The sequence below is a fragment of the Myxine glutinosa genome, chromosome 11 (genome assembly GCF_964187855.1).
Source record: "Myxine glutinosa chromosome 11, kmMyxGlut1.1, whole genome shotgun sequence".
Taxonomy (NCBI): Eukaryota; Metazoa; Chordata; class Myxini; order Myxiniformes; family Myxinidae; genus Myxine; species Myxine glutinosa.
The window spans coordinates 124,447,864-124,469,734 of NC_136271.1; the positions used below are offsets into that span (position 1 = coordinate 124,447,864).

General features: G+C 45.1%; 1 protein-coding gene across 1 annotated transcript in view; it reads left to right on the top strand.

Annotated features, from left to right (window-relative positions):
- LOC137436891 (ATP-dependent RNA helicase TDRD9) overlaps positions 1-21,871 on the top strand; it is a 504,026-nt gene that overhangs the window by 440,495 nt on the left and 41,660 nt on the right. The window contains 3 exon segments of the mRNA XM_078787098.1: positions 2,599-2,862; positions 12,843-12,974; positions 18,762-18,832. Of these exon segments, the coding sequence (XP_078643224.1) occupies positions 2,599-2,862; positions 12,843-12,974; positions 18,762-18,832 (467 nt within the window).

The window sequence follows — 21,871 nt, forward strand, 5'->3', positions numbered from 1 at the left end:
CCACATATGAGGAAGAGAGAGTTGGGATGAGTAGATAGAAGTTGGTCCATATTCTCAGACAGCGAGATGTAGATGGAGTCATCACTGTTTGGTGGACGGTACAACACACATATGAACAAAAGGTGGGAGCGAAGGGGAAGCCGTAGCCAGAGGTATTCCTGGGGGTGAGGTGGAGAGAGGGCAGTGCAGGACGAGTGAGGAAGAGAGTTTTTGATAAAGATAGCAACCCCACCTCCAGGACGAGGCTCAGGTCTGTCATACCGGAGGAGGGAGTAACTCGGGAGAGATACTAAGGAATCAGAGACATCATGAAGGAGGAAAGTTTCTGTTGAGCAGATCACATCTGGTTTGTCAGAAGCAACCTGTATGGAGAGATCAGTCAAGTGCCCCGGATGTTTGAGGTCCATACCGTTAATGAAGAGGAAGGGGGAGCATCGGATACAGAACAGGGGGGGGGGGGGGGGGAGGGGTAGGATAAGATGTGAAAGAGGAGGAAGAGGAAGGGAGAGCTGTTGAAGGTGTGTCAGAGATTTCAGAACAGCTCGGAGAAAGGGAAGAATGGGGCGGACAAAAGGTTTGATGGTGATTGGGTGAGGCACAGTGAGGTGTTATTTGAGGAGGGGGAAGAGCGAGGCAGAAGGTTGGGGGAGATGGAGGTGAGAGTTGGAAGGGGGAAGAAGCGGGGAGGATGCTTTGAGGAGCAGGGGTGAGAGGGGGGAAATGGAGAAGAAATGGGGGTGGGGAGATTTGAAGGGGAGGGGGGACTTTATGAGGGGAGGGGTTAGGGGGGAGTTTAGGAGGGAAGGGACAAAGGGGGGGGATTTGAAAGGGATGGGAGATTTGGAGGGGAGGGGGAGCCGGGGAGGGGCGAGGGGGAGTCTCTGAGGGGAGGGGTGTGGGGGGAGTTTAGGAGGGAAGGGGCAAGGGGGGAGATTTGAAAGGGATGGGTGATGGGGAAGATTTGGAGGGGAGGGGCAAGGGGGAAGATTTGAAAGGGATGGGTGATGGGGAAGATTTGGAGGGGAGGGGCAAGGGGGAAGATTTGAAAGAGATGGATGATGGGGAAGATTGATGGAGGGGAGGGGGCAAGGGGAGGGGCATGGGGGGAGATTTGGAGTGGAGGGGTGATGGGGAAGATTTGGAGTGGAGTGGTGAGATTGGATTTTCGAAAGTGTACGATTAATGGGAAACCAACATTTATTGCAAAATGAGTTTCTTGTGACCTTAGAGTCATAAATACGTTTAAGGATGCTGGAGTGTGGAGGGGGGGGGGGGAGTGCAGTTGAGTTTAGGGAATGTCGGAAAGAAGAACTGTAAGAGATGGAATTTTTTTTTGGAATGAATAGATTTGGTGAACAAGTCTAAAGCACCCTTTTAAATAAGAAGAAGAAAAAGGTGTTATGATATACGACAGAATACAGTACTTCAGGGGAAAGTTTAAACATTTTTAAATTGAACAGTGAAAACTATCTGGGGAAATGGGGGTGAAACACGTGGTCGAAGAACGAATGAACGAATAAGAACAATGAATAAACGAATAAGAACAATGAATAAACGAATAAGAACAACGAATAAACGAATAAGAACAACGAATAAGGACAAAGAAGGAAATATATATATATATATTTTGTTATGATTTTAAACAAGGAAGTATGGGGTGAAAAGACTGGGAAAAACTGAGAGAACGAAAGTAATTGGAGCACAATCGACAGACCGCTGAAAGAAAAACAAAGCCTCAAGGTAGGACACGGTACAAGGCCCCAAAAGACGCGGCACGAATTAACCGACGATTTTCTGTGCCGGTATGAAAGATTAACACCGAGAATCCTCCTCGGGACACACCACAGGCACACACACCGAAAGATAAATACAGTTTCGACAAAAACACAATTGTGAACAATTACTTCACTTAACTTCGGAAGCGTGAGAGCGTGGACAGCTTCAAAAACATGTGACCTCGCCGACAAAGATCTCGTGAGATCTCCAATGTCTCCAAGGGTATGTGACAAGGACAAAATGATTAGATTTTGTGAAGATCCGGATCTGGATCAGAGAATTTTAAAATTGATTCTTCACCATTGAGATATAGGGCAAAATTATACAGAGCACAATATCTCATTAAGTTATGGATGGATTCGGACACAACTTGGTGGACAGGTTGGGTGTGTGAGCAGGGCGAGTCGATTTTATTTTCGTGAACATCCGAATCGTGTTCCGGATACGAGAATTATTTAATTTCTCTAAGTGATTTTCACCATTGAGTAATAGGGCCAAAAACGATATATAGCGTGATATTTCAAATAGTTGTGGACGACATGTAACAAAACTTGGTGGATGAGTTGGGTAAGTGACGAGATTAGATCTTGGTTCAGGTCCACATCCAGATCTGGCCTCAGTGGGATACAAAACGTAAACTGTTCAGCCTGGTGGAGGTGCATAAGTTTCAGAACAAGTTCAAGTTTCAGGGCATATCGTCATCGTTTCAGAGTTATGCCCTTTTTGGATTTAAAAAATATCACATCGGTGGAGGACATGTATTGCAAAGCAATTTAAGCTCTTGTTATTGTTACTATTATTCATAATCTCTTGTTTTATTAGGCAGTGGAGTGCCGCCTGGTGCATATACGCCCATCAGTGCTAACAGCAATGGCCAAAGGCAGTGGATGGAGCCATAATGCAAGGTTGGACTTCCAAAAGTTGTTGGCTCCTCAAAACCTAGTCGTCAGAATATTCTCAGTGGAACGTGGTTCTCTACGAGTTGAACTGGCAAGAAAGCTGTTTGGGGGTGAGCTGCAAGATGTGGGAAAGGCACTCATTTCAATGGGTCATGCAGAACCGGCTGAAGAAACCTACGACTCCAAGGTGGTATAGCACTGCCACCCTGAGGAGGTTCCACTTCCATTTTGGATTTTTCATTTTCAAGAACATTTCTGGTTTTTCATTTTATACAGAATGTTGCAGAGTGAGAATTTTGTTTTCCTTCGTTATTTTTGATAGAATTTAAAGGTACAGTGCCGATAGAAAGTCTGCATCCCCTTTCAAAATTTTTCCTTTTTTGCCTTATAGCCAGGAATTAAAATGCATTAAATCAGACTTTCCACTTTTATTTCCACATCGTAACCCACAACTTCCAAGTGAAAAACAAATTCCACAAATTTCTGAAAATTTATTTAAAATACAAAACTAGAATACATTGGTTGGATCAGTGTCCCGCCCCCTTATAGCAATTGTAAATTAGCTCTGGTGTAACCAATCGCCTTCAAAGTTGCACACCAAGCTAATTGGCCTCCACCTGTGTTCAATTTTAATAGTTCTGATGATTGCCCTGTGCCCGTGAAGCGAAAAGCAGGGTGCAGCAATTTCGGTTCATCAAAATTATTTTCTCGGTCCGAATTGGTCCGATTGACACAAAATTTTACCATAGCAGCGCATCTGCCTGTAGATTTTTTTTATCCATAATTATGACGTCATAGGTCACATGGTACTGATGCCATCTTGGAAAAACGTTGCACCTCTATATCTCCGAAACCACTCCATGGAAAAAATTGAAACATAGCTCATTGTCAAGTGAGCATAATGGAGCCATAATGGGGAATCAGATATTTTAATGATGATGTCATCGATGCCTTCATTATGACGTCATAATTCGACATGTACAACACTTTATCCGATCAGTATGAATGTTTTCTTTCTCTGCAATTGTTGGTCCGATTTACACTAAATTTTCACCACAAGAGCGCCTCCGCCTGTATAATTTTCGTTATAATTATGACGTAATAGGTCACGTGATATGGGCGCCATCTTGGAAAAACCCCGAAAAATGTTGCACCTCCATATCTCTGAAACTTGTCCATGGAAAAAATTGAAACGTGACTCATTGTACAGAACTTGGCATATGGATTAAGTGTTGTTAATGAAGACGCTATTGGTGCTTTAATTATGACGTCACAATTTGACATGGGACATCGCTTGATCTGGTCAGTTTGAAATTTCTTCAGCGTGATCTACGCAACAATTAAATTAGAGAATATAAATTTATGATGTCATTGCTGAGGTGGTCTGGCAGCCATATTGGATCAAAGAAAAAAAGACGAAGTTGGTCAAAGTTGATTGCGCATGGTAAGTTTGTTGTGGGTGTGCGTTTAGTTTCAGAATAAAATCTGCTGTTCCTATGGGTTTCCTCTGCTGGGTAGTGCATTTCACAGCAAAGACTCAACCATGATCATCAATGAGCTTTCAATAGATCTCTGGGATAAATCTGTGGAAAGGCACAGATCAGAGAATGGGTATAAAAATATTTCAAAAGTCTTGAATATCCCTTGGAGCACAATCAAGACAATAATTAAGAAGTGGAAGGCGTATGCCACCACAAAGACCCTGCCTAGATCAGGCCGTCCTTCCGAACTGGATGACCAAGCAAGGAGACTGATCAGAGAGGCCACCAAGAGGCCAATGGCAACTTTGAAAGAGCTACAGGCCTTTATGGCAAAGACTGGTCACTGTGTGCATGTGGCAACAATATCCCAAGCACTCCACCCATCTGGCCTGTACAGTAAGGGTGGCCAGAAGGAAGCCATTACTCAAAAAAGCCCACTTTTAATCATTTTTGAGGTATGCATAAAGTCACTCTGGGGATGCTGAAGCCATGTGGCAAAAAGTTTTGACGAAACCAAGATAGAACTTTTTGGCCGAAATGCAAAACATTACGTTTGGCACAAACCCAACACAGAACATCACCCACAGAACACCACCCACAACTGTGAAGCATGGTGGTGTCAGCCAGCATCATGTTATGCGGATGTTTCTTATCAGCAGGGCACTTGTCAGGATAGAAGGGAAAATGGATGGCGCAAAATACAGAAAAATCCAAGAGGAAAAGTTGCTGCCCTCTGCAAGAAAGCTGAAATTGGATCGGAAGTTCACCTTCCAGCATGACAACGAACCGAAGCACACAGCGAAAGCTTCACTGGAGTGGCTAAGATAAATGTCCTTGAGTGGCCCAGTCAGAGCCCCGACCTAAATCCAATCGAAAATCTGTGGCGTGACCTAAGTCCATCAACGGTCCAACACAACTTTACTGAGCTTGAACAGTTTTGTACAGAAGAATGGGCAAATATTGCCCAATCAAGGTGTGCAAAGGTGGTAGAGACCTATCTCAACAGACGTGTGGTGAAAAATCAAGTCCACACAAACTCCAAAGATCATGAGCTTTAATCCAATTGAATTCAGCAGCATCTATAAAAGAATAATACTTTGATAGGCAAGCATTCATCAATCATTATAAAAGGCAGAGTCATATACAAGACACACTATCTTTCTTATCAACTTGATGCCAGACAATTGCAGAGTAATCCCTCTCTCGACAACCAACTCTTTTATAAGCCGCAAGCAGATGAAGAGGGAACTGCATCAGTTAATAACCATAGTTTCATCACACTTACCCACCAGTTAAGTTCCAGCCAGCATGCTTTTTTTTTTTTTTTTTTTTGTGTACAAGATCGAGGCTCCTGAAAGAGCTAACATTAATCACACAAAAAGTGAAACCGACACACAAAATAAGGGGAGCGGTAGACAAGATGGGGAGAGAGGGGGAAGGACACAAACACAACATTTGAGAGCAGGGACATTGAGAGAAATGTGGGAGGGGGAGGTGGGAGAGGTTTAAAACATATGAACACTGCAAGGACTTCCAGGAAAGAAGTTGGAATAAATAAATAAAATGTATCTGGGGTGAATTAGCGGGGGGAGAAATGATCAAGGTTTTGGATGGGGGGAAGATAAGAGATGGTGGTGAACACCTGTTTTAAAGACCTGGAGGGAGGAGTGGGATTGAAGGGAGTGGGGCAGTTTGTTCCAGAGGTGGGAGAAAAGGGGAATGAAAGAGTGAAGGTGAGCAGAGAGCCTAGATTTTGGCAGTTTAACCATAAGAGGGTTGCTGGCAGATCTTGTGCGACCTGTAGGAATATTAGGGAGACAGAGCCCAGAGAGAGCTGGGGGAGCAAGGCTGGAGTGGAGTCGGTAGAAGACAGAAAGACCACCAACCTGCCTGCGGTGAGTGAGTGAAAGGCCCTCGGAGTTAGCTTCATCGCAGGAGATTACAATGATTCTGAAAGAATCATTGGAATCTCCTGCTTGTATAAAATATAAAATGTATAAAATACTTGCTTGTCTGAATGTCTAAATTGTCTAAATGCTTGTCTCAATGTGTAAAATATCCCTACAGCTTCTAGTCTACGACACCACCAAGGGGATCCTTTACAACCCCAAGCGCTGCGGCCCACAGCATTCTCACCCGGCTCGAGTACCGTAGCTCACAGTCCCGCGCTCAGAGGCCGTTGAAATAGGAAAATCCAAAATACCCTCATCAGAGTCTCCCGATGGCACGTGAGTGGGGCCTCCATCGGGCAGCGCAGAATCCGACGAGGCCAGTTCAGGGACTGAATCCGAACGGGCAGGTGCCAGGGCTATGAGCGGTTCCGACGGGCTCCAGGCAGTTGAGCCCGATGTATTTCCTTCACTCGGCGCTACCCCCGAACTCTCTCCACACGGAGCTAAATGACGTATTGACACGGTAACTAAACATCCGCCGGCCATCCGAACATTTTCGTATTCGGGGTTCGCCTCCAGAACATCAACAAGATCGACGGCCGGCTCGTACTTGCTTTGTCGAACCGAACGCTTCAAAAACGCGGTTCACGGCTCGTCCAACCACCCGGGCAAAAACCGACCGCTTGCGCTGCATCACTGGAAACAGAACATATCGCCCGTGCGGCGTCTCATTAGTGGCCGTGAATAGCAAAGTCCGGATCGCATGCAAAGCTTCGGGCAAAACCTGAGGCCATTGTGGCAGTCCTAATGACCGCGTCCGCAACCTCATATCCACGGCCTTCCAGACTACTCCATTAAATCGCTCCACCTGTCCGTTACCTTGCGGATTATACTGAGTCGTCCGACTGGCAGCAATTCCCCTTTCCACAAGGAAGGTCTTTACCTGCTGAGACATAACAGCTGCACCCCGATCCGAGTGAACAAAAGCAGGATACCCGAACAGTAGAAACAGCTGTCGGAGGCACCGAATTACTGTGGCAGACATGTCCGAACACGGAAATGCAAAAGGAAATCGAGAGTATTCGTCCACTACCATCAACATGTAGTGTAGTGACCCCGATGATGGTAGAGGTCCTTTGAAATCAATGCCTAGTCTCTCCCATGTACGGCCGGCCTGAATAAGGGTTCCCAGCGGCGGCTTGTAAAACCTAGGCTTCAGCTCAGCGCACACAGGCCGACATAATCGTCAAAAGGGAAAATTACGGCAGCGAACAAAATGGGCAAGTCATGTAACCCCCCGGATGACACAATGATTCATGTATGACCCGCAGATCATCAGAGGTCATGCCTGCACAAACCGGTTTAGATAACGCGTCAGCGGCCAGATTTTCGCATCCTGGACGAGAGATTATTTCATAGCAATAGTCAGTCAGTTCCACCCCCCATCTCGATCTTTTCTCATTCTGGATGTGTTGAGGGTGCCGATGGCTGTACATGAAAGCGACCGATTGCTGATCCGTCATGAGATCACATTTCCTGCAAATGGCGCCACCGTCTGACTGATTCAACGACCGCGTAAGCCTCCTTTTCGATAGCCGAGTGTCTGCGTTCGCTCAGGGACAAAGTGCGTGAAAGAAAAGCAACTGTTCGAACCCCACCCCCCACCCCCCTCCCCGGGTGAGGGTCGCCGTGATCGTGCAGTCCGATGTGTCTGTCTCGACCAGGAATGGTATTGTGTCGTCGATGGAAGTCACGCACGCGCCACGATATTTTCCTTCAGATGTTAAAAGACGTCCTTGGCAGCCTTCGTCAGAGGAAAGGCTTTACAGTCCACCAAAGGCCTTATTTTCTCCGACTAACCTTGTACCCACCGGCTATAATGAGCGAAAAGCCCTCAGGCACGCCTCGAGGACACCCTATCACACAGAGCCGCAATCTCGAGCAAAGGCTGGAGGCGCTCGGTGTCAGGCTTTATCTCGCCCCCGGTCATCGTGTACCTGAGAAGGTCGATTGTTTTAGTTGCATAGTGGCACTTATCCTCATCCACCCAATTCATTACCCCAAATGGTATGCGATGGAATTGATATAGCCGTTGTCCGGACTGGAACCCAGTATATGGCCTGTCCGAATCGCGTATAGGTATCTGATGATACGCACTTTTCAAGTCCAGAGTACGAAAGATGCGGTACTTTGCCACCTCTCGCACTAAATCATCCATTTTTGGTAGGGGATACGCATCTAATTGCGTGAATCGATTGATCGTTTGAGAATAATCAACGACCAAACGCCTCCGGTGGTTGTCCGTGTGCACAAAGAGCACCTGCGCTCTCCAGGGAGACCTACTCGGCTCTATAATACCCTCCCGTAGCAAGCACTTGGTGTCATCCGCAGTGTACTGAGTGTAGGCACGAGTATACCGTCGGGACTTTACAGTTTGTGGTTTACAATCGGCCGTTAGATGAGGGAAGAGAGCCGGTGGCTCGATAGCCATTTCGGCCAGACCGCACACCGTAAGTGTATTCTCCCCTTGACCAAATTGTATTTCTAATCACCCATGTCTGTGCAGAAAGTTGTGTCCGAGAAGCACGTCCGCACATAAATCAGCCATTATCATGAGTTTGACGTCGGGATACGACACATCGTTCACAACCAGGTTAAGTGTACACAAGCCCTTCGTGCGGATCCACAGCCCCCGAGAACCCAGGTGGATGCGACGTGTGGCTTGTCCCACGGTCCATCTGTTGCGTTGCACCAGAGCTTGACTGACGAAGCTTGTACTACTTCCGGTATCCACCAGAGCATCGGCCGGCTTCCCTTCCACGAGCACCGGCAGCATGGCGCTCTGCAGACTGCGCAATATTACCGGGTCCCGCGCGACAAGCATGAGGAGTTGGTTCCAGCGAGAGTCGCACGCCGTGTCTTGGCCGCGCGGCAAACCTTCGCATAGTGGCCTTTCCGACCACAATTATGGCACAGAGCATCTTGCGAGACATAAAGCCCGAGCATGACGTTTATTTCCGCAGAAATAACATTTGGCATTTTCTGAAGAAGAAGAAGAAGAGGCGTCGGCAGCGCTCAAGCTCTCCTCGTCCATAGCCGGCTGCGTGGTGGCAGATACTGGAGCAGCGGCGGAGCCCACCGGCTATAATGAGTGGTTGAATTCAGTGACCAGACCTTTTGGCCGATGTTGACCTCAAATATACTTGGTGGTTTAATTCAGTGACCAGATATGCATGTCCTCTTCAAATTTCAAGTCAATCGGATGAAAATTGAGGATTTTAGAAATTTGGCAAAGTTGGTGACCTTTGGCCTATATTGACCTTTCGACCTTTTGACCCCAAACTCAATAGGCTTCTCAATTGGGACAACCTATACGACTTGGTGAAGTTTCATGATGATCGGTTGAAAATTGTGACCTGTAGGCCGGTGACAAACAAACAAACATGCAAACAAGAAGACGTCATGCGGAACACGATACAGTACTTGCAAAAATCCCCCCCCCCCCCCCCCCCCCCAAGAAAAAAAATTCCATTGATACAGCAAATTGTCCATTTCATCAAGATTAAAATTGACGATCTTGATCAAAGCTCGGGTCAATAGAAAGAAAAGTGACTTCAGATGAAAAATGATGATTTAGGAAGGTTGACCTTGAGTTGGCCTTTGACCTTTTGACCTCAAAAATAGTTCGTTTCCCTATTTAGTGACTCGATGTGCAAATGCTGCTCAATTTTCAAGTCAATCGGATGAAAATTGAGGATTTTAGAAATTTGGCAAAGTTGGTGACCTTTGGCCTATTTTGACCTTTTTACCCCAAAAACAATAGCCTTCCTGCTTCTGACCAACTCTACCATTTGGTGAAGTTTCGTGAAGATCGGTTGAAAATTTTGACCTGTAGGCCGGTGACAAACAAACACACAGACAAACAGACAGACAGAACCACAAACGCAACCGACCAATATACTTGAAAAATCTTCGATTTTGCAAGCAACAAACAGACAGACAGACAGAACCATAAATGCAACCGACCATTATATTTGAAAAATCTTTGATTTTGCAAGCAACAAGAAAACAACCAGCATGAAAACAGTACTCCCTTTCAACGTGCGTCATTGCCGAGCCCCCTTCCGTGCCTGGCAATGACGTTATGCAGCGCCTGGAGATGGCATCGGAAAGGAGCGGTGTCCAATACAGAAATATCAATTTACATAAGTGTTCATCTCCTTCGTCAATATTTCATGGAAGCACCTTTGGCAGCGATTTATAGCTTTGAGTCTTCTTGGGTAAATCTGTATCAGCTTTGCACATCTGGATTTGGGGAGTTTCTCCCATTTTTCCTTGCAGATTTGCTCAAGCTCTGTCAAGTTTGGGGAGCGTCAATAAACAGCAATCCTGAAGTCTTTCCACAGATTCTCAATTGGATTTGAGTGTGGGCTTTGGCTGGGCCACTAAAGAAAGGGCTTTCACATTCTTGTGCTGAAGCCATTCCAGTGTTGCTTTGGCTGTATGCTTGTGGTCATTGTGCTGTTGGAATGCAAGTTTTCGCCACAGTCCAAGTCAATATTTCATAGAAGCACCTTTGGCAGCGATTATAGCGTTGAGTCTTCTTGGGTAAATCTGTATCAGCTTTGCACCTCTGGATCTGGGGAGTTTCTCCCATTTTTCCTTGCAGATTTGCTCAAGCTCTGTCAAGTTGGGGGAGCATCAATAAACAGCAATCCTGAAGTCTTTCCACAGATTCTCAATTGGGTTCAAGTGTGGATTCTCCTCAAGGATTTTCCTCTATCCAGACAATTCTCCCAGTTCCTGCTGTTGAAAAGCATCCCCATAGCATGATGATGCCACCACCATGCTTCACTGTAGGGATGGTGTTAGTTGGTTGATGAGCTATGCTCGGTTTCAGCCAGACATAGCACTTTACATTCAGGCCAAAGAGTGCAATTTTCTTCTCATCAGACCACATAACCTTTTGACTCATGCTCTGAACTTTCACGTGCCTTTTTGCAAGCTCCAGGCATCCTGTCATGTGCCTTTTACTCACAAGTGGCTTCTGTGTGGCCACTCTCCCATAAAGGCTAGATTTGTGAAGTGCTGCAGAGACTCTTGTCCTTCCAGCAGGTTCTCCCATCTCAGCCAAGGAACTGTTGATTCCTGTCAGTGGTCATTGGGTTCTTGGGAACCTCCCTGACCAAGGTCCTTCTTGCCCGGTTGCTCAGTTTGGTCGGGCAGCTCTGGGAAGAGGCTGGGTAGTTCCATATTCTTTCCATTTCCTGATGATGGAGCTCACTGTGCTCTTGGGAACTTTCAACACTCCAGAAATTGTTTTATATCCTTTCCCAGATCTGTGCCTCCTCACAATTGTATCTCTGAGTTATACGGACAGTTCCTTGGACTTTGTGGTAGAGTTTCTGCTATGACATACATCGTCAACTGTGGGACCTTGGAAAGAAAGATGTTTCTTTCTAAATCATGTCCAATCAATTGAATCGTCCACACGTGGACTCCAATTTAATTGTGGAGACATCTCGAGGATGATCAAAGGAAATTGGATGCACCTAAGCTCAATTTGGAGTGTCATAGCAAAGGGGTTGAATACTTATTAACTCAAGACATTTCAGCTTTTCATTTTTAATTATTCTATAAAAACATTTTTTAAATGAAATTCTTCTCTGATGTTATGGGGTATTATGTGTAAATCAGTGACAAAAAAAATTCAGTTTAATCCATGTTAAATTCAGGCTGCAACACAACAAAATGTGGAAAAGGTCAAGGGGTGTGAATACTTTCTGAAGGCACTTGTATATATTTGACTCTGTCCCCCGTGTCGAGGGAATCAGGGTTTTGCAATCATGTGCGTGCATTTGTGTATCCATCCAGGGCAAAACGTTTTTTTTTTACCATTTGAGCTTTTTACATCAATTTTTCACCAAACCTTTATTTTGAGAATATGGCTAAGACGATTTAAAAATTGGGTGAAAATGTCAAAGGGCGAAGGCACATTGTGTAGAAATAATTCTTATCAGCCTGGCGCATTGTCGTGCGAGACGGCCATGTTTTTATGTCTCGGCTGATGAAGTCACCGGAGGCATCATGTTTTAGGGTTGTCCATCCATCCGTCCGTGATAGGTTTTCGTTTCCATGATAACTTAAGAATGGCTCTTGGAAGGGATGGGATACAAGTCAAACCTGGTACAAGTATTTATAATGATGTAAAGATGAACTGAATAGATTATTCGGTCAAAAGGTCCCATTTGGTAAAAAAATATGTTACCGCGCTAACCTGTGTACCAGTGATGGGATCTTCACCAAACTTGGTGTTGGTATGTGTTATGAAGCAAAGATGAACTGATTAGATTTTGACATGATGAGGTAAAAGGGCAGAGGTTATGTCAGGTAAAAATGTGATACTTGAAGCTGAAAGGATTTAGCGTCACGACGTCATATATTTAACGTCGTACCGGTCGACGTCGCGGCATCAAATTATGGCAAGTTTATGTTAAAATTCCTTGTGTATTTTGATCTTTATTTTCTTCAACCACAAGTTTGTCTTTCCCGCTCTTAACTTTTTTCTTTTTTTTTTACCATTTGAGCTTTATTATTTAAACTTGTATTGAAAAAATAATGAATTTGCCGTTTATTTTGACTAGTGTGACCCTCTCATTCGTATAACCTTAACTACCCTCGCATCATTTGTGTGTGCGTTTGTGGATATTATTTGACTGCTTGCACATGTTGACTGCTGCTACTGTGGATTTGTTTATGCAGAAGATTTTATAACGATATGATGGGTTTTACAGCAAAATCACAGCATGCTCATGTCATCGAACTCGGTGCGAGTGCATCTGCCCAATTGTTCTTCGCGGAAAGTGGACAAGACGTCTCTGGAACGTCTGACGGTGCCAACTGCAAATTCACTGACCGACACGAATGTAAGAACCCTGCATAATCGCCGTCAAGATATTGTTGCACAGTTGTAGTTTTTAATTTTATTTTTTATGCCGCCGCCGACAAAGTCGCTGGAGGCATTATGTTTTTGGGTTGTCCGTCCATCCGGGCTAAACCTCGTTTTTCTCAGCAACCCTTTGTCCGATTGAGACGAAACTTTCAGGGTGTAAGTGACACCCATGCAGAATGTTATGATAATTGTGACATCATAGGACCCGTGGTATGGCAGCCATCTTGGATTAAAAGCAAATAAACACTCCGCTTCTGGTCTTGCCGGCGAGGTTTCTTTTATTCGCAGCTGTCCACGCTCTCCATCGAAATCTAAGTTAAGTAATTGTTCCCATTTGTATTTTCGTTATAACTGTATTTATTTTATGGTGTGTGTACGTATATTGTGTCCCGAGGAAGATTTTCGGTGCAAATCTTTCATACCTGTATAGAAAATCGTGTTAATTCGTGTCGTGTCTTTTGAAGCCTTGTACAGTGTCCAACCTTGAGGCTTTGTTTTTCTCTCAGCGGTCCGTCGTTTGTGCTCCAATAACTTTCGTTCTCTGCTTTTTCCAGTCTTTTCACCCCATAGCCTACTTCCTTGTTTAAAATCTCAACTCAAAAAAAAAACAAAAAAACATTTCCTTCTCTGTTCTTATTCTTTGTTCTCATTCGTTTATTCGTTCTTATTCGTTCATTCGTTCTTCGACCACATGTTTCTCCCCCATTTCCCCAGATAGTTTTCACTGTTATTAACCTTAAAATGTTTACACTTTCCCCTCAAGTTCTGTATTCCGTCGTATATTATAACACCTTTTTCTTCTTCTTTAAAAGGCTGCTTTCGACTTGCTCACCAAATCTATTCATCCCCAAAAAAAATTCCAAATCTTACAGTGCCTCTTTTCTACATTCCCTAAACTCTCCTGCACTCCATCCTCCCTCCAGCGTCCTTAAACGTATTTTTGACTCGAAGGTCACAAGAAACTCATTTTGCAATAAATGTTAGTTTCCCATTAATCGTACACTTTCTAAAATCCAATCTCACCCCTCCCCTCCCAATCTTCCCCATAACCCCTCCCCTCCAAATCTTCCCAATCACCCCTCCCCTTCAAATCTTCCCCATCACCCATCCCTTTCAAATCTTCCCCCTTTCTCCCTCCCCTCCTAATCCTCCCCATCACCCATCCCTTTCAAATCTCCCCCCTTGCCCCTTCCCTCCTAAACTCCCTCCCCTCCAAGACTCCCCCTCACCCCTCCCCTCCTAGACTCACCCCTCCCCTCCAAATCTCCCCCATATCCCATCCCTTTCAAATCCCTCCCCTTGTCCCTTCCCTCCTAAACTCCCCCCTTGCCCCTCCCCTTCAAATCTCCCCACCCTCATTTCTTCTCAATTTCCCCCCTCTCACTCCCGCTCCTCAAAGCATCCTCCCTGCTTCTTCCCCCTTCCAACTCTCACCTCCATCTCCCCCAACCTTCTGCCTCCCCCTCCTCAAATAACACCTCATTGTGCCTCACCCAATCACCATCAAACCTTTTGTCCGCCCCATCCTTCCCTTTCTCCGAGCTATTCTGAAATCTCTGACACACCTTCAACAGCTCTCCCTACCTCTTCCACCTCTTCCACATCTTACCCTACCCCTCCTCCCCCCTGTTCTGTATCCGATGCTCCCCCTTCCTCTTCATTAACGGTATGGACCTCAAACATCCGGGGCCTTCGTTCAAACTTAACTGATCTCTCCATACAGGTTGCTTCTGTCAAACCAGACGTGATCTGCTTAACAGAAACTTTCCTCCTTCATGATGTCTCTGATTCCTTAGTATCTCTCCCGGGTTACTCCCTCCTCCGGTATGATAGACCTGAGCCTCGTCCTGGAGGTGGGGTTGCTATCTTTATCAAAAACTCTCTTCCTCACTCGCCCTGCACTGCACTCTCTCCACCTCACCCCCAGGAATACCTCTGGCTACGGCTTCCCCTTCGCTCCCACCTCTTGTTCATATGTGTGTTGTACCGTCCACCAAACAGTGATGACTCCATCTACATCTCGATGTCTGATAATATGGACCAACTATCTACCCATCCCAACTCTCTCTTCCTCATATGTGGTGATTTCAATTGTCACCATGCCAGTTGGCTGGGTGTGGGTACCTCTCTCACCAGCCATGGCTCCTCAGCAAAGGACTTCTGCGACTCACTGGGACAGACACAATCTGTCAATTTCCCGACCCGGATCTCAGTCAACGGAGCATCTTCTCTTCTGGACCTGGTTATGACTAACTTCCCTGAAAATGTCTGCTGCTCTTCTTCTGCTCCAATCGGCTCATCTGATCATGTGCTTGTTAAAGTGGACATCTCTCTGACCATTCTCAGGGAGCCTGCTCAGCGTCGACGAGTCTGGCATTTCACTCAGGCCAACTGGCACGGTCTTCAAGCAGCCATAAATCATCTGGACTGGTCTCCCATCTCTACCACCTCTGACATCAACTCATCCTGGGAATTCTTCCAAAGTAAATTGCTCTCTCATGCACAGATTTATCCCATCTCGTCTTCAGTTGTCATACCCTTCCTCCCGTCCATGGTACATGGAATCTTGTGGTGAGGCTGTTGCCCAGAAACAACTTGCCTTCGTCTCCTGGAAAGCAAATCCAACGGAAGGAAATCTCATTTCCTTTCACAAAGCCCGAAACAAGTGTGTGTCCACCCTCAGGAGAGCCAGGAAACAATATCTCTACGTTCTCAAGACCGAACTCTCTTATCTGTCTCCCTCTTCCAAATCCTGGTGGCGTCTGGTCAAATCTGTTTCTGGTGTTTGTTCCCCCTCCATCCCCTCCCTTACCTCAAACGGCTACACAGCTGACTCCGCACGTGAAAAAGCTGAATGCCTCAACTCTGTGTTTGCCTCTAAATCTTGTGTCCCAAACCCATCCCTCTCTGTACCCACCGTACCCAGTCGTACCCAACTGCTCCTGGACTCCGTGTCCTTTCCTCCTGACAAGGTGGAAAATTTTCTGTCAACCCTCGACTCTGATTCTGCAACTGGACCCGACGGCATCAGCCCACAGGTCCTAAAATCCTGTTCTTCCGCTCTTTCACTCCCTCTCTCTGTTCTCTTCACCCTCTCTTTTGCTCAAGGTCAACTGCCATCTGCTTGGAAATCAGCCAACATCACCGCTTTGCACAAAAAGGTGCAAAAACAGATCCTAGCAACTACATACCAATCAGCCTTCTCCCAATTATCAGCAAAGTCATGGAATCCATCATTGCTTCGGATATGAAATCTTTCCTCTTCTCCAATGGCTTGATCTCTGATCATCAATTTGGTTTCAGACCAGGTCACTCTACTCTGGACAGTACTAATACTCCAGGCTGACTGACCGTCTTTAACTCCGTACAGGAAAATTACTAAAACCACTGGGGCTATGACATAAGGGATATGGGTGGGGCTAATGAGGGAAAAAAATGTCATGGTTTTGCATTGGGGACAATCTGAGATTGCAGTGAACAGCTGTCATGAAGGTCTGGAGGAAAGAATGAGATTGAAGAGGATGTGGATGTGGACTCCACAGGCAGGAAAAAAGAGGAACAAATGAGGAGGTAAGCAGTGATCCTGGATTTAGGTGGTTTCACCAGGATGATGTTGATGGTGGACCGTGTATAAAAAAAAAACCACCTTTAGAGGCCATTTTTCCCCGCAAGCGGGGGTTGGCCTTTTTCGGGGACCGTGGTTGTTGTTTTTTGGTCCCCTTTTTGAAGCAATGTTTTACGGCCGGATGCCCTTCCTGCCGCCAACCATTTTGTTGCCTTTTTTTTTACGACAAACAGGGAATTACCAGTGAACTGGTACTCAATTTGCCTCGGAAGGATGACAGGCTGAGTCAACCCCCCTGGCGTTAATTCAGCGATCGACCGGGATTCGAACCCAGGATCCTAGGATCCTAAGCTGGCACCCTAGCCGCTAGCCCAACACCAGGGCTTGGTGGACTTGCTGGTGGCTTGCTGATGGTGGACCGTGTATGCCCTGTGGAAACCTCGTGGGAGGGAGCGAGGGTGGGGAGGGGAGGTGGGAGGATGTGGAGGGGCTGGTGAGTGAGGGTAACAAAGCACAGAAAAGGCAGAGGGTGCATGACCCGAAATTAGACAACAGAAGACGGTGAGACCACTGACTTGTCTGTGATAGGCCCATAGACTCGGCTTCGTTGGTCATAGTTTCCACGGGGGCTTATGGATTGGCCATTGTTTCCACGGCATCAAGATAAACAAGGTGTGATGCAGGGCAGCTGGCCCAGAGGTGTGAGAGCAGTTCTCCATCAAGCTGCAGATGAATGTCTTGTAGGTGGATAGGAGTTCATATGTGCAAGGAAGGACCCAGTTGGCAGCTGGCTTTGGAGGCCAACTTTGAAATGTGGTTTACCCAAGAAAGATAATGGCTGATGGTGAATGAGACCCCGGAGTTTGAATCACTGAACTTCCTCAAGAGAATTGTTAAGAAAGTCGATAGGAGGGAATGCCAGACGGTCCTTCAGAGAGAGATTGTGAGTGTGTGAGATTTGTCAGGACTTAGACATATTCGAAGTGTTTGACCAGCTTCTGATTTTTAGCTCACCTGAAACAAAGTTCAGGGGAGCTTATGCGATGGCGCGTCGTCCGTCTGTCCATCCATCCGGAAACACTTGCAACTTCTTCTCTGAAACCGCTGAAGGGATTGTGACCAAACTTGACACAAATGATATTTGTTGTGTTGTGGCTAAAGTTGTTCACGGCATTAAAAAAAATCGGGGTCAAAGCGGATCCAGGTTTGACCCCTCAAAATAGGAATTTGCTTTTTCCTCTGAAACTGCACACACTATTTCGATGAAACTTGACCACAACCATCATCCCCCAATCCCCATGATATACCGAAGTTTGTTCCCGGCACTAAGAAAATCGAAGTCTAAGGGGGTATACGGTGGGTCAAAGTGGGTCCAGGTTTGACCTTACAAATGTTGATAGGTATTTTTTTGTTTATTTCTTTAAAGTTTTATTATTATGTTGGTATGATTCTACATGTTTGGCCTGTCTTCTAGCAACCATTGAAATTGGTTTTAAATACCTTTATTCAGTGCAGTGTCCTGTTTATTCTACCAGGTGAGCACCTGGGGTATTGCCCCTAAGTTTTTTTTCAAGGTCTGCAGAGAGGGAACAAGGTGCGGCCTCCCTGTCTGAAGGATGAGGGATGTCACGGCACAGGGTGAAATCACAATTGTTGTAATGCAAATATCACATTAAATCCATCAGCATATCATAACAAATCACATCAGCAAATATGTAAAGAGGATTTTCCAGAGAGTCAGAGAGAACATTTATGAAGATCTTGCGTACATATAGTTGGAAAACGAGCTATTGCACGATCCTGCTTGTATTTCCCCTGCTATGTCTTCATATCCCATCTGAAACATGTTTTTGGAAGGCTACCTATCAAAGCCAAACATTATAAGGATGTTTTGGAAAATACAATACCACCAAGTTTTGTGATTTAATAACAAAACAACTATCGGTCCCAGTACTCTCTTCACATTCGGGCCCCGCGCTCTCTTCACTTTCGGGCCCGGCACTCCTGTGGAACATAAGGTTTATTTTGAGGGAAAGGGGGTGGAGAGGACATTGCATTTCTTTGCTGCTGCTTCTGATGCTTCATCACTATCCCATCCCATGGCATAATCAGGAAAAATATTTTCAAACACGTTGAAATTGTGAAACCTTTTTTCCCTTCTGTCCCTCTAACTTTTTTTGTATTTCTGTGTTGCAGGTCAGACTGTTTGGTCCCTATAGTCCTTATGAAATGGAGTTCCACAGTTTGACAAACATTGGCAGAATGAGGTACATACCCTAGTACTAAACACAATTTATTACCAGTCATATTAACAATAAACTAAGTATTTTTTTCTGGTTATGACATACAAGTAGATCGTTTAAATAAAGTGGAGTTCAAAGTACGTGACAGCAGAGTTCTTTTTGAAGGCTCCATTTTATTTATTTATTTGCTCTCAATACACCTTTTAAGAATATGTTCATAACCAATTTGGCTTGTAAGTCATTGTTGGTCATATTAAAATGGTTAGACATTAAAAATGGTTACTCATTGAAAGTAAAGGTGTATTAAAAATAGTGGTATTAAAATGGTTAGTCATATTAAAAACTAGCTGAAGTACCCGGCGTTGCCTGGGAAATTAAAAGAAATAATCTCCTAATTAAATTTGTGTTGACAACAAATCATTACAACTTCAACATACAATCTTTACAAAACGTTTTACTCGATTACACCCATGGAAGACCCAGACAGTGTGTAAGCACCATTACCACACAATGCCTAAACACGGCGGTGTTATAATAAACCTGTGTAAAACCACCTTTAGGTGTTATAATAAACCTGTGTAAAGCAGTATTTTTAATAACAGGCGCACGTGCAACACTACAATAATGAAATTGATGTTGTTGACAATAAATCACGACAACCTCAACATACGATCTTCACAATACATATTACTCGCTCTTAGGAAAAGAACGCAGGCAGTGTATAAGCACAAGATTTTCTACTGTTCTTTTCTTTACTACTGTTCTTCAATTTTCTTTTCTTTATGTATTCGATAGTAGAATACTCACCCTATGGCTGGGTCGAGTTTGTGCACTACTTGCTGAAAAAGTATCGTCTGTTTGCAATATGACTACAGATGTTTGTGTGGTGTGCATGTAAAATGTCTGACATTGTTTTATGGGTATATTCCAATCGTAGTTGTGTCTCAGGGGTCAAAAGGGTCAAATCTCTCAAGCATGTAAAAAGGTCCAAGTGGTCTAAAACTCTAAATGGTCAAGGGTCCATGCTGTCCAATCTTTCTGGAGGGTATAAGGGGTCTAAATCATGTTAATGTCAAAGAGGTCCAAAGGGACTTGCGGGTTGTAAAGGTCGGAGGGTTCTAGGGGTCCAAAAGGTATAAAAGATCTAAAGAATGAAGGGATCCAAAGGTGTCAAAAGGGTCTAAGAATCTTTGGGGTCTTTAAGGATCTTTCGGGTCTTTGGGTTTTCAAGGTCATAGGGGTTTAAAGGGTCTTGGAGGCCTTAAATTGTCTTTAGGGTTTGGGGTCTGAACAGTATTAATGAGTCTTCAATGGTCTAAGACTCTAAGGGGTCTGAATAGTCTAAAGGGTTGAAAGGTTTACAAGGTACATTCCAATATTACTGAAATAATAGACGTATGTGTAGTCTGGGTGCAACCCATCTTCAAACAGTACATGCTTAATAGACATACAATCACACGGCTTCATGTACTGATGGGGTCTTAAATGTATTTGGGGTCTTAAGGGTCTGAGTGGTCTCAACAGTCTGAGGGCTTTGAAGGGTCTGAGGGTAGTCATATGAAAAATGGCAGTCATATTAAATTGGTTAGTCATCGTCATTAATAATGGTAGTCGTATTAAAAATAGTCGTCATAGACATATTAAAAATGGTAGTCATATTAAAAATGGTTCGTCATTAAAAATGGTGGTCGAAGTCATTAGAAATGGGAGGCATATTCAATATTATAGTTCTATTAAAAAGGGGGAAGGAGGAGGTGGGTTATTTCTTAACTGCCAAGAGATGAGTGATGTTATAAAGATAGTGTCACCTGTACCTCTGGGAAGTGACATCGCATCCCCCATGCTTAGCTTGTGCATGCACATGCTTGATTTGTTTTTCAGCTATGCCATGAGTCTTCAGCTTCAGAGCTTCAGAAGTCATAGACTCAGCTTCAGCTTCAGAGATGCCAATGATGTTGAAGGCCTTGGTTTCCACGGCGGCAAGCTGATCAAGATGTGAGGCAGGGAGTCAGCCCAGAGGAGAGAGCAGCACTTCATCTAGCTGTGAATGAAGAAGGCTTTGTAGGTGGATAGGAGTTCAGGTGTGCCAAGGAAGGACTTTGTACGATGGAGGATGCCCAGACGGCGGCTGGCTTTAGAGGCCAACTTTGAAATGTGGTTTGCACAAGAAATATCAATGACTGAACTTCCTCAAGAAGATTGTTGAGAGAGAAAGTAGATAGGAGGGTTTGCCAGATGGTCCTTTTGGAGAGCGATATGTTCCAAGTGTTTGACCGTCTTGTGATTTTACTTGTATTAAGATCTGAAGTGAGGGCAGAAGCTGCAGCTTGCCTGTCTGAATGATGTGATGTCATGGCAGAAGGTGGAATCATCAACAAATAATAGAGTATTTTCCACAGAGTCAGAGAGATTATTTATGAAGATCAGAAATAGTACTGGGCCAAGAACACTGTCTTGGGGCACTCACTCCAGTCTTGACAGGGAGAGGAGATGGAAATGTTTGGAGTTGGTCTTGGATGCCATAAGTTAAGTTTGGACAGCAAGTCCCTCAGATCCATAAGTTGAGTCATCCTTCAGATCGGTAGTCGCCAGCCTCCTCACTCTCTGCAGACCCGGACAAAATCACAGACTGGGCAAACAAGTGGAACATGTCTTTCAATCCTGACAAATCTCACACTCTCACTATGTCTCTCCGAAAAGACCGACTGGACAACCCTCCCGTCTACTTTCTCAACAATCCTCTCCAAAAAGTTCTGTCACTCAAGCTTTTGCGTCTCACTATCTACCATGATCTTTCCTGGGAAAACCACATTTCCAAGCTGGCCCCCAAAGCCAGTCACCGACTGGGCATCCTACGTCGTGCGAAGTCCTTCCTTGGCACACCTGAGCTCACCACATACAAGGCTTTCATCCACAGCTCAATGGAATACTGTTCCCCCCTCTGGGCCGGTGCTACTGCCTCACACCTAGCTCGGCTTCACGCTGTTGAAACCAAAGCTTTCAGAATCATTGGAATCTCCCGTGATGAAGCTAACTCCGAGGGCCTTTCACTCACTCACCGCA